Source organism: Equus asinus, chromosome 25 (assembly GCF_041296235.1).
Source record: "Equus asinus isolate D_3611 breed Donkey chromosome 25, EquAss-T2T_v2, whole genome shotgun sequence".
NCBI lineage: Eukaryota > Metazoa > Chordata > Mammalia > Perissodactyla > Equidae > Equus > Equus asinus.
Window position 1 is genome coordinate 29616005 of NC_091814.1, and position 14188 is coordinate 29630192.

Here is a 14188-nt window from a genome sequence, read left to right on the forward strand (position 1 = left end):
ACAAGAGCATCTCTTATCATCAGATGCAGCCTACAGAGGGTCAGCCACGATTGAGTTTCTCTGTAATATTGGTCCCTGTCCTTATTTCTTCTTGCCCTGATACATGGTATATCTTCAGGCCTCTAATAAAGAAAATAGCTTGTGAGTTTTCTGGTTTTATAAAATAGATCATTCTAACACGCGTATTTCTCTGAGCCTTTGATTACTTCTTATTTAGTCAGCAAAGGGCAGTTCTAGCATCTCTATACCCTTTAATATTGACCATCATTTTTCTTAAGCTTCCAGAAGCATATAAGAACTGACACCCAGGGCACTTGCCAGGATTAAACCCTTAGGAGAGTGTCCCCATCTTGACAAACTCTCCCTCATCAGCTTTAGGATCCCCTTCTGGGCATACTCTCCCAAGTCCTAACACATGCCAGCCAGGTCACAGATCCTGCACATGATTCCTCTCCTCTCTCTTCTCTTAGCAGGCCCAGCATGTCCTTAGTCAGTTCATGCTGAGATTTGACTCTGGCTGTTGGTCTGATGTCTGAAGTGGAGGTAGGGGCAGATCTTGAGAGGGGAGATTATGGTCTTATAGGATACCTGCTGCATTTGATTCCTTTGCATGGCCTTCAAGCAATAGGAGCACTGTCTTATAACAAGGCGAAGCGAGCCAATTATAAAGGCTTTTTGGGTTTAGGGAAATCTGGGGTTCAAGGTTCTGTAGTACATCTACCCAGATATCCTCACACCAAGTCTAAAGGTACTACTTCTTCCATAAGGGCCCTTACTTAGTAGGAGACTTGCCGGGGCTAAGAATTCATACTTTACTGAAGTTCTACTATTCGTTTATGACTATATCTTGAGCCTGATCCTTAGCATGATTAGCTTCCCACCTACCTGAGATAAGAGTTTCTTTAAAAACTAAGAAGGAGGTCTTCTGGCTTTGACACTTGGATTTGAATTGTGATTGACTGCCTTAAGCTTTTATTTCCAGTAAGGGGTGCTGAGCCTGCATCAAGAGTACTCAGCCACCTAATTTCACAATGCTTGTTATTGCTATTTCCACTGCGCCTCTCAAGTGTCAGAGATATTGTACAAGCCAATACATTTCCTTTCATCTATGTCCCATGACAATTTATCAAGTGAAAATGTTCATAGATGCAATGCTACAGCAAGCCAGGACTATCAATACTCCACCTCTCTCCAGTGGTGGAGTCTCAATGGCCAGTTGGCTGGTGGATGATCCAATTCAATAATTCTATTCTTAGAGTTTGCTTTCTGGGTCCACTAGTGGTACAAACTGTCTTTGGTTAGTTTGTCCAGAAGGGATTCAGATGCATGTGAATTTTTGAGGGTGCTATCCAGGAAAAAAAAAAAGAAAAGAAAAAATCCATAAGGGAATGAAGCAGCAGGATAGGGAGGGAAAGGAGTTGAGCAAGAATGTGTTCTCAGGTTAAGTGTAGCTTTCACCTGATTGATGGCGGGTTTTAAAGTGTAAATTGCACCACAGAGTTGTCCAGACTTGAGAGAAGGAATCAGGGCTTTTGCATCCGAGTATCAATTGGGCATTGGTTGCTCCTGGGAGGCAGGGTATAATTTCCTAGGTACATCAGGATGAGGTGGCTCTTGTCATCTCAGCACATTCTGTGGAGAAGGTCGCAGGTCTAAGCCATTAACTGCAGCACGAGCAGCATCTATAAGACGGGCACACCATTGGGTAAAGGTCAACAGTGTTGATTTTACTCCAAAATGGCTGGTTCAGGTCCTGACAGGAAACCATTATTGGTCAAAAAGTGAAAATTATTTCAGTATAAAGGAAAATCTTGGATTTTAGAATCAGTCTTCGGTTCAGAATTTGGCTTAGCTACTAATTATCTGAGAATTTTGCGGGCAGTTTACTTAATCTATCTGAACCTGTTTCCTCATTGACGCAATGAGGAAGGTAAAAGCCATGTCACAAGGTTTTTTAGAGGGTTACTTATGATAATCTATGTAAAGTTCTGGTACACTACATGCTTAAAGATTAGAAGGTTAACAAAACTTTCTAGTTAATCATTTAAACAACTCTATTGTGGTTCCTCTTTCTAAAGGAAGCAGCAGTTCAGTGGATTTATTTGTTTTCCTTTCTCTCTAGGAAGTTATTTAATTATGCTTTCCTCAACATTCCAAAGAACTTTCCTCAGTTATATTTGGTAATTCTTCTCATTTATATTTGACAGATAAGCATTTTGGCTATTGTTGGTCTATAGCTGTCATTCCAGCTCTGCTGAGTAGTGAAGATGGCATTAGACAGTTTCCAGAGCTTACTCTTTTGTTTGGACAGCTATCTTTGTCTCTTCCAGGAACAGATATCCACAGTTGGTGGGCAAAATATAGAATCCTGGTTGGTAATTTCTTGTGTCCCACTTAAGGAGACTAAATTTAGGAAATGATCTGGGTGAATATCCAGGCAGTCCCAGATGGTTAAAGAAAACTTAATCTTGGGGTTAACAATCTATGAAGAATAACAAATGTGCCTTCCATCCACTTGTCTTTTAGTGCTTAAGGACAAAATGCTGGTTTTCACTCAGATCCAGCATCGTTCAGATATTCTGAAAGTCATAATAAATCTTCCTTTCTTCTTAATTCATCATCCTCAATCATTTAACTTTCAGTGCATGCTTTTTTTGGTCTCAAAACACAGCGTGAAATAGTTCCACACTAGACTAGTTTCACAGAGTGAATCATTTAGTGTTTTATGTACATCAGAAAACCCAGGAATTAGGGAAAAGTTCCCACTGAAGGATCATAAGAATAATTATTGTTTGGACTGGATTCTTGAGTATTTTCACACTTAGAGACTTGTATTTCTCTGTTCTGGCTAGACCATAAGCTACCTAGAAAGAAGTTTAATTTTCTATATTTTTACAAACCCACTCTTCTATGGGCAATTTATACCCCTGATTAAAGAAACCACTTCCCTGGACAGACACTGCTTCTCAGACATTTTATTTTTTTCGTGCTATGACTTCTAATTCCTGCAGAGTGTACCACATACACTGTGCTTCATGAGCTGCAGTCCCTTCTGCCTTTTGCTCTTGTTTACTCACAGAGGAAGCGTGTATGCATCCAGAAAGGAACTCATTATATGCGCTATCTGAACAGCAAGGAAGTCTTGGGGTTACAATGGCAAATACATAATATCCCAGAGAGCTCTCACATGAAGCCCCAGACTCTCCTCAAGAAGGGGGCCTTATCAGCTTGCCCCTATCAGAGCTATGCTCAGCACCTAGTCTTCTAGCCACTGCCCCTACCCCTCCGCTTTAGTGACACATAACTGGGACTTTGCCAAGGCACAGTTCCTTGGCTTAGGGACCATTTTAACTGTTACTTAGAGAACTGTTCTTCCTCTTGATTCAAGGTGTCTGAGAATGCTGAACCCCAGGGCAGCACCTCTGAGACTCTGCACCATGCCCCCCACATTGCAGAGCATTTTCCAAGCATTGTACTTCTTTGGGGTCTTGACCCTACCACTGTGCCCTTCTGGCCTGTGTGGTGAATACAGTAGTTATGGAGAAAAGGGAGAAGTTTCTCTAAGATATGGAGAAAAATGCCCAATTAAAAATTAATCAAATAAAGTCAAATAGGAGAAATTCATAACCTTTTTGAGAGAGTACACTGAACTATGTTATTAATAAAAATGAAGAATTTTAAAATAGAAAAGAAATTGTTCTAGATAGGGGTTATTATTATGTCTAGAATAACAAAGTGTTGATGTGCAAAAATCTTTGTGAGCCTCCTTTAGCAAGGAATAATCTTTAATTTTCAAATTAATTTCTTATATTTAAACACTCCAAAATACTTAAAAACACATTTACTTTCCATATGAGCTAATTATGCTGTCTAGGATCTTAGTTACTGATTGATTAGAAAAAAATTTCCAACAATAAAACAAAAATATTGTCTTTTATGACAAATACTAAGTAAATTTTCAGAGTAAAATATAGGGCACTTTGAAAACTTAAACTGTTATATAAATGCAAAGCATTATTGTTGAAGTATAGGGACATTTTTACAAATGAATGAGAAATGAAAGTGCTTGAGAGAACTTACCAGATCTAGTTGGAGATCTCTTTGTATGGAAATAAATTTGTTGTTATATTATTTAAATGGAAACATCCTTTAAACAAATTGATACTTTTCTCTTTTATTAGCTAACATTTTTTATCTGAAAGAATTAATTTTCATAATAAAATAAAGATATTTATAAACATATTCCCTGAAACAGCTGTCAAGGCATACAAATGGAGGATTTGGGATAGCTTAGAGGGAAAATCCTGACCCTAAAATAATAGCTGAATATTCTTATGTGAGCTAGCAGATTGATTTAAAAGTGTGGAAGCCATACTTTCTTCATCACTGAGAGTGGCCGGAGGAAAGCGTGGATTTATTAAGGAAGCATCTGTATTTTGAAGATGATTTTTCACATCAGATGCAAGAAAATTATTGGGGGAGAGTATTAATTTAGCCTATGGCGTCAGTACAGGATAAAGAACTTTAAGCTCAGAGAATTTTCGGTCTTCCAGGTTCATCTCTGAGTTCCCCTCTCTTAGAGTCTGAGGTAGTAGAGAAAGATCTTATCAGATTTGTCAACAAGTCTTTCTATTATTTATTATGTTTCTGTTTCCCTCTCCCCTTCTCTTCTTTTCCTTCAAATCTTCCCATTACCGATGGCCCCAACCCCCTGAAATGGCACTTAATGTCTGTCAACTCTGACCTGAATCTCCCTTTCTGATTCTGCCTCCCCCTTCTCTGACAGAAACAACCTTGTGATGCCAGAGACTTTGCTCATCGCCTCAGTATTGATCTGCTTCTCCTATCTTATCAGCTACTCAACTTCTACTCATCCTTCAAGGTGTATCTCCTACTTATTCCTGGACACCTTCCCTCAATACTCCAGTCCTCAGTTCTGTCAACACCTTCTCCTATAGAACTCATTTCCTGTCCTAATCTGCTGGCACTGGAGTGACTGGTGTGGTATAACTATTTATATGGCTACGTCTTATCTTTTTAAGTACATTGCAATCATGCCCCCTTAATATTACCCAAAAAGCCTACTACAGAACTCCATCAATATGTTTATTCATAAAAATTAAGAGCTATTTTTTACATTTCTATGGAGGTGCTTAATCTAAAGTTTAAGAAAGGCTATATGGAAGCCTTAAATGAGATGACTTATACACAGTTGAATTTCTTTTCCTCACTACTAAAACAATTTACTTTGGAATTACTGTTACTCTGCTTTCTGAACTTCCCCCCGCCCCCCGCCCCCCCCCCCCCCACTGCCGGCTCCCCAAAGTTGAAACTTTGGGAGGAGCAGAGGTAAGGGAAACAGTGCTCCACCTGAGCTCATTCTTGGCCTCATGGGTGTTCAGATCTTGCTCTCCCTTTTGTGAGTTGTTGTTTGTTTGTTTGTTTGTTTGGGTTTCTTTTGATGAGTCTTTCATCATCACTGAGGGATCTGCTAACTGCAGTTCCTGGAATCTGGTTGATCCCGGGATCCATCTCCAATTCTGGTTGATCACTTACTCTTTCCTATCTTCTAGATACCTAGTGACTCCTAGAGGATTTTTTTTTTTTTTACTGAGGCCTTCCTCTCTCCTCAGGTGGTCCTTTTGGACTGGCCCAAGACAATTCTACCAAGGCTGTCTTTCTTCTGCAACCCATTTCTAATCCCCTGGAAGTACTTGCTCACCCTGTGTTCTGAGTGATGTGTGTAGTACAGGCCAATCTCAAGGCAGCACAAATCTGTCCACTCTCACCATCAGAGACACTAGACAGCCCATCTTTTGCATTTTAGATTTCTCAGGCAGGAGTTCGACACTAGTCCACTGTGTCTAATGTCCCTCCAAACTGAAGGGAAACATATTAAGCTTTCTCAGTGGTCTCCTTAGAGCCCTACTCTCAGTGTGAAGGAGAAAGACACCAACACATGTGCTTCATCTAGGAGTGAGGATAGTGTCCACAGGATATCAAAAGCTCTATAAAAATCTACTTCTCTAGGGTGCCACCTGTGGCTGAGTGGTTAAGTTTGCATGCTCCACTTTGGTGGCCAAGGGTTTCTCCAGTTCAGATCCTGGGCACAGACCTAGCACTGCTCATCAGGCCATGCTGAGGCAGTGACCCACATAGCACAACCAGAAGGACCTACAGCTAGAATATACAACTATGTACCTGGGGGCTTTGGGGAGAAGAAGTAAGAAAGAAAAGAAGATTGGCAACAGATGTTACCTCAGGGCCAATCTTTAAAAAAAATACTTCTCCAAATATTATTCTTAAAAATGTTTTAGTTCCTGACCTTTTAATGTCTTTGATTTGGATGAGAGTGTTAAGAGTTTTCTAATTGGTTCTGAGCTACATACTTCATCAGTTATGGGGTGTTACTGGACTTTGCAAGTAACAAGAAGAGTATTGTTCTTCAGCCAAATCTTCGATTTTATGGCCTTTAAATATCCACTGGTGCCACATAAAGTAAGTATTCAATGATTGTTACAGAAAGCAGAAAATAGCAATATTCCAGAAAGTAGCAGCAAACTTTGAACTGATACAAACCTGAGTTTAATCCCTAAGTTTGATTCATGTTACTGGCACTTGCTAGCTGTGACCTTATGTAGAATATTTGACCCCTCTAAGTTTGTGTTTTCTTCTCTCTAAAATGAGTATGATGTTCATACTGCCAGAGAGTTATGTGAGGATTAAATGGCATAACATATATAAAATGATTAACACAGTGTCTAGCAAATGGTCAAGAACTCAATAAATCATTCCTAGTTATTTTGTAAGGAAATGAAATATACCTCAGCAGAATAATTAAACGACTTATTTCTCTAAAATGGAAACAGTCCCACACTCTGAATTGTGCATTGCATTAAATGCCAACTCATTCTCTTCCACCCTTCTCTTTCACCATTCAAGATTGCAGAATGCCTCCCATCATAGCCCATGGATCCCGTAAAGATGTGAGTCTACTTTTTTCCTTTACTACTGTGGTGCAGTATGAATGTGATGAAGGATATGTTCTGGTTGGAGAAGCTAAAATCACCTGCAAAAATTCACGCTGGTCGTCTCCAGCCCCTCAGTGTAAAGGTAACTGCAGTTTTACTGATGCCCCTTGCTAAGAAAGTAGAACCTCCATGAAAGTGCTGACAGCTGGGTCTCCTCACTCCCAGCCAAAGGCAGCACTTAGAAATGTGTGCTTTGTTTATTTATTCATTTCATGTAGTTAATACATACATATGGTACAATATTTTAAAAGTCTGAACCATCACCCAGTTTAGCACTCTTGAAGTAACCACTTTTACAAATGTGTGTGTTTTGGGAGGTAATCTAGAGGGCCATTTTTTGCTTTGTTTTAATTTAAATATAATATACTACAGAACTGTGTACAAATCTTAGGTGTACAAGTCAACAACGATCACAAAGTGAAACCATCCATGAAATTATCACTCAGGTCAAGAAGTATTACCACTGCCAGAACTCCACAAGTGTTCCACATATCCTCTGCCAGTCACTCCTGACTCTCCTCCTCGAAGGAGGTCACTAGTCTAACTCCATGGATTTAGTTTTGCCAACTTTTTAACTTTGTGTAAAGGAAATCATGCATATACTCTTTTGCACCTGGCTTCTTTCCTCAACATTATGTTTTGGAAAATCATTTGTCTTCTTTTATGTAGAGATAGTTTATTTATTTTCATTGCTTTATAATATTCCTTTGGATGAATATACCATAGTTTACATATCTTATAGAAGTTTGAGCTTTTCATGTTTTAGGCTACTATGAATAACGTTCTTATGAACATTCTTTTGCATGTCTCTTGGTACAAATATGTAAACATTTCTGTAAGGAATAAGCTTAGGAGTAGAGTTGCTGTTCCATAGAGCATACACATGCTCACCTTTAGTAGATGATGCCAACTTTTGTTCAAAAGTGATGGTAACAATTTAGATTTGCACCAGTAATGTATGAATGTTCTAGTCTTGATAAACAGAAGTTCTAAATTTCAATTTAGTTCAATTTATCAACCTTTTCCTTCATTTTGGAGGCTTTTGTGTCCTATTGAAGAAATATTTGCCTACATTTCACAAAAATATTCTCCTATGTTATCTCTAAGAGCTTTATTATTTTCCCTTTCACATTGATATCTCCAATCTACTTGGAATTCTTATATGTTTATGGTGGATAGTAGGGGTCAAACTTTGTTTTTCCCCAACGGATATTCAGTGAACCATGTACCACTTATTAAACGGACCATAGTTTCCACACTGCTGTGCAGTGCTACCCTCATCATAATTCAAGTGTTCGTGTACGTATGGTTCTGTTTCTGCACTTACAGATAAAAATTTTTAATTTGAGAGAATCAGTGAGGATTTAGAAAATTTTAGTGAATATCTGCTTAAGTTTGAATGAAGACTCTTATGGATAAATTCCAAACTCCTTGAAGCAACTGATACCTCTGTTGGAGCCTCAGACATGCCACCACCTTCTTATAATGAAGTTGACCTGGTAGATTTCTAGTTGACCACCAAGATTAGGTGTGCCTTTTTATCACACTGATAATAGCAACTCAAGGGGCTAATTTCCCACCATTAAGTCCATTTAACACAGGAAGGTAGTAAGGGTATGAGAGTAAAAATTACATACTTAGGATCATGAAAATAATGAGGTTTTGAGATATAGTAGTTTCGAAAACTCAGATTCTAGGACCTGAATACCTAGGTTCATATCATAATCATGCCACCTGAAGGCTATGCAACCTTAGAAAAGTCATACAAATTATCCATACCTAATTTTTCTCTCTAGAAAAATGGACAGCATAATAGTGTTTTATTGTAGTATATACAATAACATTATTATTATTAATTTTATTGGTATAATCATACAATCAATGGACATAAAGAACAACACTCAGCATGCAGGTATAGTTTATTATCAGTGTTTCTTACCCCTTCAGTATTCTTCACTATTGTAAGATCTTATTCTGAGAATCACAGGATGATCAAAATTGTGTTTCCATTACAGCTCGGTGCCGGAAACCAGAGATAGAAAATGGAAATCTGTCTGTGGACAAGGATCAGTATGTGGAGCCTGAAAATGTCGCTGTCCAGTGTGACTCTGGTTATGTTGTGTTTGGTTCTCAAAGTATCACCTGCTCAGCGAAGGGCACCTGGTACCCAGAGGTGCCCAAGTGTGAGTGGGTAAGTGGCATGCATTTCAGGGTGTTCTATCACATTCTAAAAGTGGTAGCCTGCTCTAGAGCACTGTCAGCCAACATTGACGAGACCTGACTTTTGTCAGGACTCATTTCTGAGTTGTTTCAATCACTTTTGGAATCAGCAACTTTCCCCTCACAGCACTTTGTGAGCTTGTTAAGGCAAGTTCTTATTCTCTCACTTTATAGCAAGAAGGACCAAGCCACTGGGTAGGAGAGTTCCATAGATCCAGGTGACCTGGCCCCCAGCTCTGTATTTTCTACAATTAATGCTATGCTTTTGCATAGCCATCAGAATGATCCCTCCAATTGTCTCTGAAGAGGCCCCCTGGGGTCTCTGCAGCACTGTTCTCTCCCTGCTTTGACAGTTATTCATTGCTGCCTGAGAGCAGCATGGGTCTGGGCCCCAGGGTGAACACCTTGCTGAAACACGAAATATGTTTTGATTTCTTCCATCGGTCCTGAGGAGGGTCTTGATACTCCAATTTTGCTGTCAGGGAGGCATCCTGAAGGAATCTCATGCCTTCACAGTTTGGAGAGAAGCCTCTCAAAATCCATCTTTTTATCTCTTTTAGGAAGTCCCTCGGGGCTGTCAGCAAGTGCTAACAGGCAGTAAACTCATGCAGTGCCTCTCAAGGCCAGAGGATGTGAAAATGGCCCTGGAGTTCTATAAGCTATCTCTGGAGATTCAACAGATGGAGCAAGAGACTTGAAGAGGAACCCCAGTTAGAAATCAATACATCTATTTTTCTCTTCCTTCTTTTCCCCCAAAATAGCGAATTAGGTACATTTCTCTTATTAGCAACTTTACTGTTCCTTAAATACTATTATTTACTGAAAAAAATTATGTTTTAGGTGAATCTGTTGATATTCATAGTGCTACTGATAATGTGGAATTATTGATGAGTTACATCTTAGCTCAGCTTAAGCTTCTGCTTTCCAGGGTTTGGTGGAATGACAAATATAAATAACCACCAGTCAAAAATCCAGTGTCTTTGTTTCCACTTTGATTCCTGTGTAATGAAAACTTAGAGCCCTATATAAATCACTTCCTAATGTTTCTCTGATTAACTTTCTGTTTTACTGTATCGGAAGGTATATGTGGTCCTGGAAAATGCATAGTTGTGCCTTGTCTGAAGTGTCTTTGCCCTTTATTTTCACCTCCTTCAGTGCCCGGGTCAAACATCACATCTTCCTCCAAGTCTTCTCCTTTCTCTCTCTATTTGATCACCAGTGTTTCTCTAGAACAACTTCTCACTTCCTCTTTCTTTTTAAGGTACATTTGACTTTGCTTGACATCTCTTCCACCCAATAATAACCAGCCTGAAAGTCTTTGAAAGCCTGATCTGTGTATAACCCGGGTATTCCTCCCGAACATGCAAAGTCTTCCAATTCAATCTGATCACTCTTTTCTTTAATATTTCAATTGAAACGGCTTTAGTGTCTCTCTTAGATCAGATTCCTCAGAAGCAGACCCTGAGAAAAAGATCCACATGCAAGTAATTTATTAAGGAAGTGTTCCAAGGAGAAATGGGAAAAGGAGTAGGGTGAGCATGACAGGACAGGGAAGGAACCTAGCGGGGCCATCAAGCAAAGTCCTACGGAGGGTGGCATAGCTTTGTCCTAAGAGGGAAGTCTGGATTATGAATTTGTTTAAATTTCGCCCCAATTCCAGGTAAAGGAACCGGTCTTTCCTTCTGCTGTACCAACAATTATTGGTGAGGGGCCACTCTGGGGGCACACGAGCCCTCAGGGCATCCAGTTATCTGTGTGTGAGGGCAAAGCTGTCTAGAAGCTGGAGGGGAGTCCTCCCAAGAGATTAGAAGATATGACCATGAGAAAACAAAGCACACATAAGCCTGCAGAGGGCTGCACAGAAACGGCAAAAGGATCTGAGGGGGCTGGCCAGAGCTCCTCAGGGCTTATCTGACGCAAGACTGGACTTTCACATTGAATGTTATGTAACTGTGATCTTAAAAGACCATTGCCTTTCCCTGCCACCAGGAACATCTTCTAGCTGACTTTCTCTGCAAGACACTACCAGCCTCTAGGCTTTTCTGGTCTGACACTTTCCCTTCTCAAATCTCCCCTTGTCACACTTCACCCATTCTTGCCCCTACTGCCCCTCAACCATTTCCCTTCACTTTATTAGGGAAAGCATTTTAGCTCCCTGTCTTTCTCTAGTCTCGGGGCTTTTATGTCCAAAAATTCATGAATGTACTTAGATAAATAAAGGGCCATCCATTCCAGGTGTGGGCACCAAGCTATAGAGAAGATTCAGGAGAATCTCTGAAATATGAGTCTTTCCGTATTTCCTTCCCTGTGGTCTCTATGGGGCACAGTGTGCAGACATTTTCGCACTTAAGTGAATCATGTCATGATCTTTTTATTTGTTAATTCTAAATTAATTACACATAATTATAATTATGGAAGTAATGTATGCATATGAAAACAAGAATTCAAACCTTACAAAGGGATTTATAAAAACTAAAAATAAAATTATCGTCTCTGCCTCAGTCCTACTCTAACTTGAGTTTTTCTGCTAATGACCTTAATCACTCTAAAGAGGATGCACACAATATATCATTTGACATTTTATTTCTAAACCATATGTTTTGATTTCTTGCTACAAATAATCAGTCTAGCTCCTACTTTCCCCCTCCACTCTCCCTCAGTCAGTTTTATATTCTTTTATTAATTACCTATCTTTATGGCTTTAAATAATGTACTTAACTTCTTTTACTTACACAACTTTATTTTTAATAACTTACTATTTTATTAAAGTAATACAAGTAGATAATTAAAAAGTCATACAATCCCAAAAGATTTATAGTGAAAATTCTGGTATTCTGACCCACTCAATCCCACCCTTTGGTCTTATTCCCCCAAAATAACCACTTTCAACTCCTTTAGCTCTTTCTTATCAGTTTTATCTATATATTTCCAAATAATATTTTCATGCCATTTATGTTTATTTACTATTTTTAATTATATACTGACCTGCTTTAAGAGAGAATAAGAGTTTAGGTCCTTTACAGCATCATGTTTCCTCACAGTGTTGTTATATCCTGCTCCTTGTTAAATTAGTATTCAACATTCACATTATTATGATATGCAAATCTTGATCTTTGCTAAGCCAAGGTAAGCCAAGCAGTATCTATGAACACGTTTCCTTATAAGACAACTCTTTAACTTTTATGGCATTAATAACTTCTCTTGTTTTTTGGTTTAGTTTTCTATGTTCCTCTTGCTGATTCTTGCTACATGCTCCAAAGATCTATCATAAACTAGCAATATATTTCCTAATGCTCAGACACGTCACATCCTGTTTTAACTCCACACACTTCCCCACCACCACTCCAACAGACTTCTTTCCCAGGCCCTCTGTTCACTGGTTCTGAAATGAACTGTTTACTTTTAAATCTTAGGTCTTCCCTTCGCTGTTCTTTTTATTACTTTGATTCCAAATCTTCATGAGTTTTGGTTTATTTCCTCATTTCTGCTGGAGCAGATCCTTCAGAAGGTGCCTAAGACAGGGTGCCTGGGAAGTAAATTTTTGAGCCTTTACATGTCTCAAAATATATTTTTTGGCTACCCTTACAGTTAATTGATAGACTGCTCATATGTAGAAGTCTGGACTCTCAAAATTTTGAAGCCATTCCTTCATTGCCATGTGCTTTCCAGTGCTGCTATGGAATAATGCACAATATTCCAATCATCGATACAAAGTTATTGATCTGTTTTTTTCTCTCTTTCTCTCTGGGAGATTTTAGTATCTTGTCTTTATCCTTGCCGCCCTGCTGTAGGATGTTTTTCATGCATTGACCTGGGTACTTGCTGGGACTTTTTATCTGGAAATGCATGTGTTTCAGATCAGGGAAAATTTTTAGAATTTTTTTTTTTGTTACTTTCTGTTTTTGTTTTGTTTTGTCATATTTGTTTTGTTTTCCCTAGGAACTCTCTTTAGTAAGATATTGTTTTAACTAACCTCTCTTTTCTGTCCTACTTACCATATCTTGTTCTTTGTGTTTTGCTTTTTAGGAGATTTTCTTGACTTTGTATTTTAAGATTTTTATCGAAGTTTAAAATGCATTCATCATATTTTAATTTCCAATAGCTTGTTCTTGTTCTCTATATGTTCCTTTTAAGTAGTATCCTGTTCTTTCTTCATTGATGCAATATCATTTTTTCTGTCTCTGAAAATATTAATTATAGGGTGGGGTTTGGGAAACATTCCTTGGTCTCTGCTCATATGAAGGAATGGGACCCTAAAATATTGATTGACATATCTATACGTATGAGCAAGGTTTCTCTAATGGTGAACTTCTTTGTGGAATGATGGGGATCAACACAGTTAACTGTTTTTATGTTTGTTTTATTTTTAAATGGGACATATATCTCCAAGTCTTTTCTCTGAGGGTGCTCGATGCCTCCTGAGAAGATTTCTGGAATCCCCTCCCTATTGATCTATCAACCTTAGTATTTATCTTGAGTTTCTACTACTTATATGGACTATGTAAAATGAATAAATGAGTGCTTCTAAGTTTATGTTCTACTTCACTGCCCTTTCCAGCTGTCAACCTCTATCTACATACTATTATTTTTATATTACATCATTTATAGTACTTTGATTCTATTCAGTATCTTTGACCACTACCCACTGAAGGAAGAACTAACCTTTGCTGTATACTACACTTACCATTTCATTTGTGGGCTTGGTTCACAATGTGTTCAATAATCATTCATAAAAGGAATTTGAAGTTCCATGAGCTAAAACTTTGTACGAAAGATCAATTTTTAAAACTCTCTGCTGAATGTAATTCCTTCTATGATGCCACAAACCAAAAACAAGTGATCTGTTCCTTTTCTGCATTTAATGGAGATCCCAGGGCCATGAGAAAGGCTAGGAATAGCCAAGATAATCTTGAAACAGAACAAAGCTGGAGGACTAA

General features: G+C 38.6%; 1 protein-coding gene across 1 annotated transcript in view; it reads left to right on the plus strand.

The window, feature by feature from the left end:
• LOC106835776 (apolipoprotein R-like) overlaps window positions 1-13779 on the plus strand; it is a 30855-nt gene extending 17076 nt beyond the window's left edge. The window contains exons 2-4 of the mRNA XM_044758385.2: window positions 6943-7113; window positions 9047-9222; window positions 9812-13779. Coding sequence (XP_044614320.2) covers window positions 6943-7113; window positions 9047-9222; window positions 9812-9949 — 485 coding nt within the window. The 3' untranslated portion in view covers window positions 9950-13779. The remainder of the gene's footprint in view (window positions 1-6942; window positions 7114-9046; window positions 9223-9811) is intronic.
• The last annotated feature ends 409 nt before the right edge of the window (window positions 13780-14188 follow it).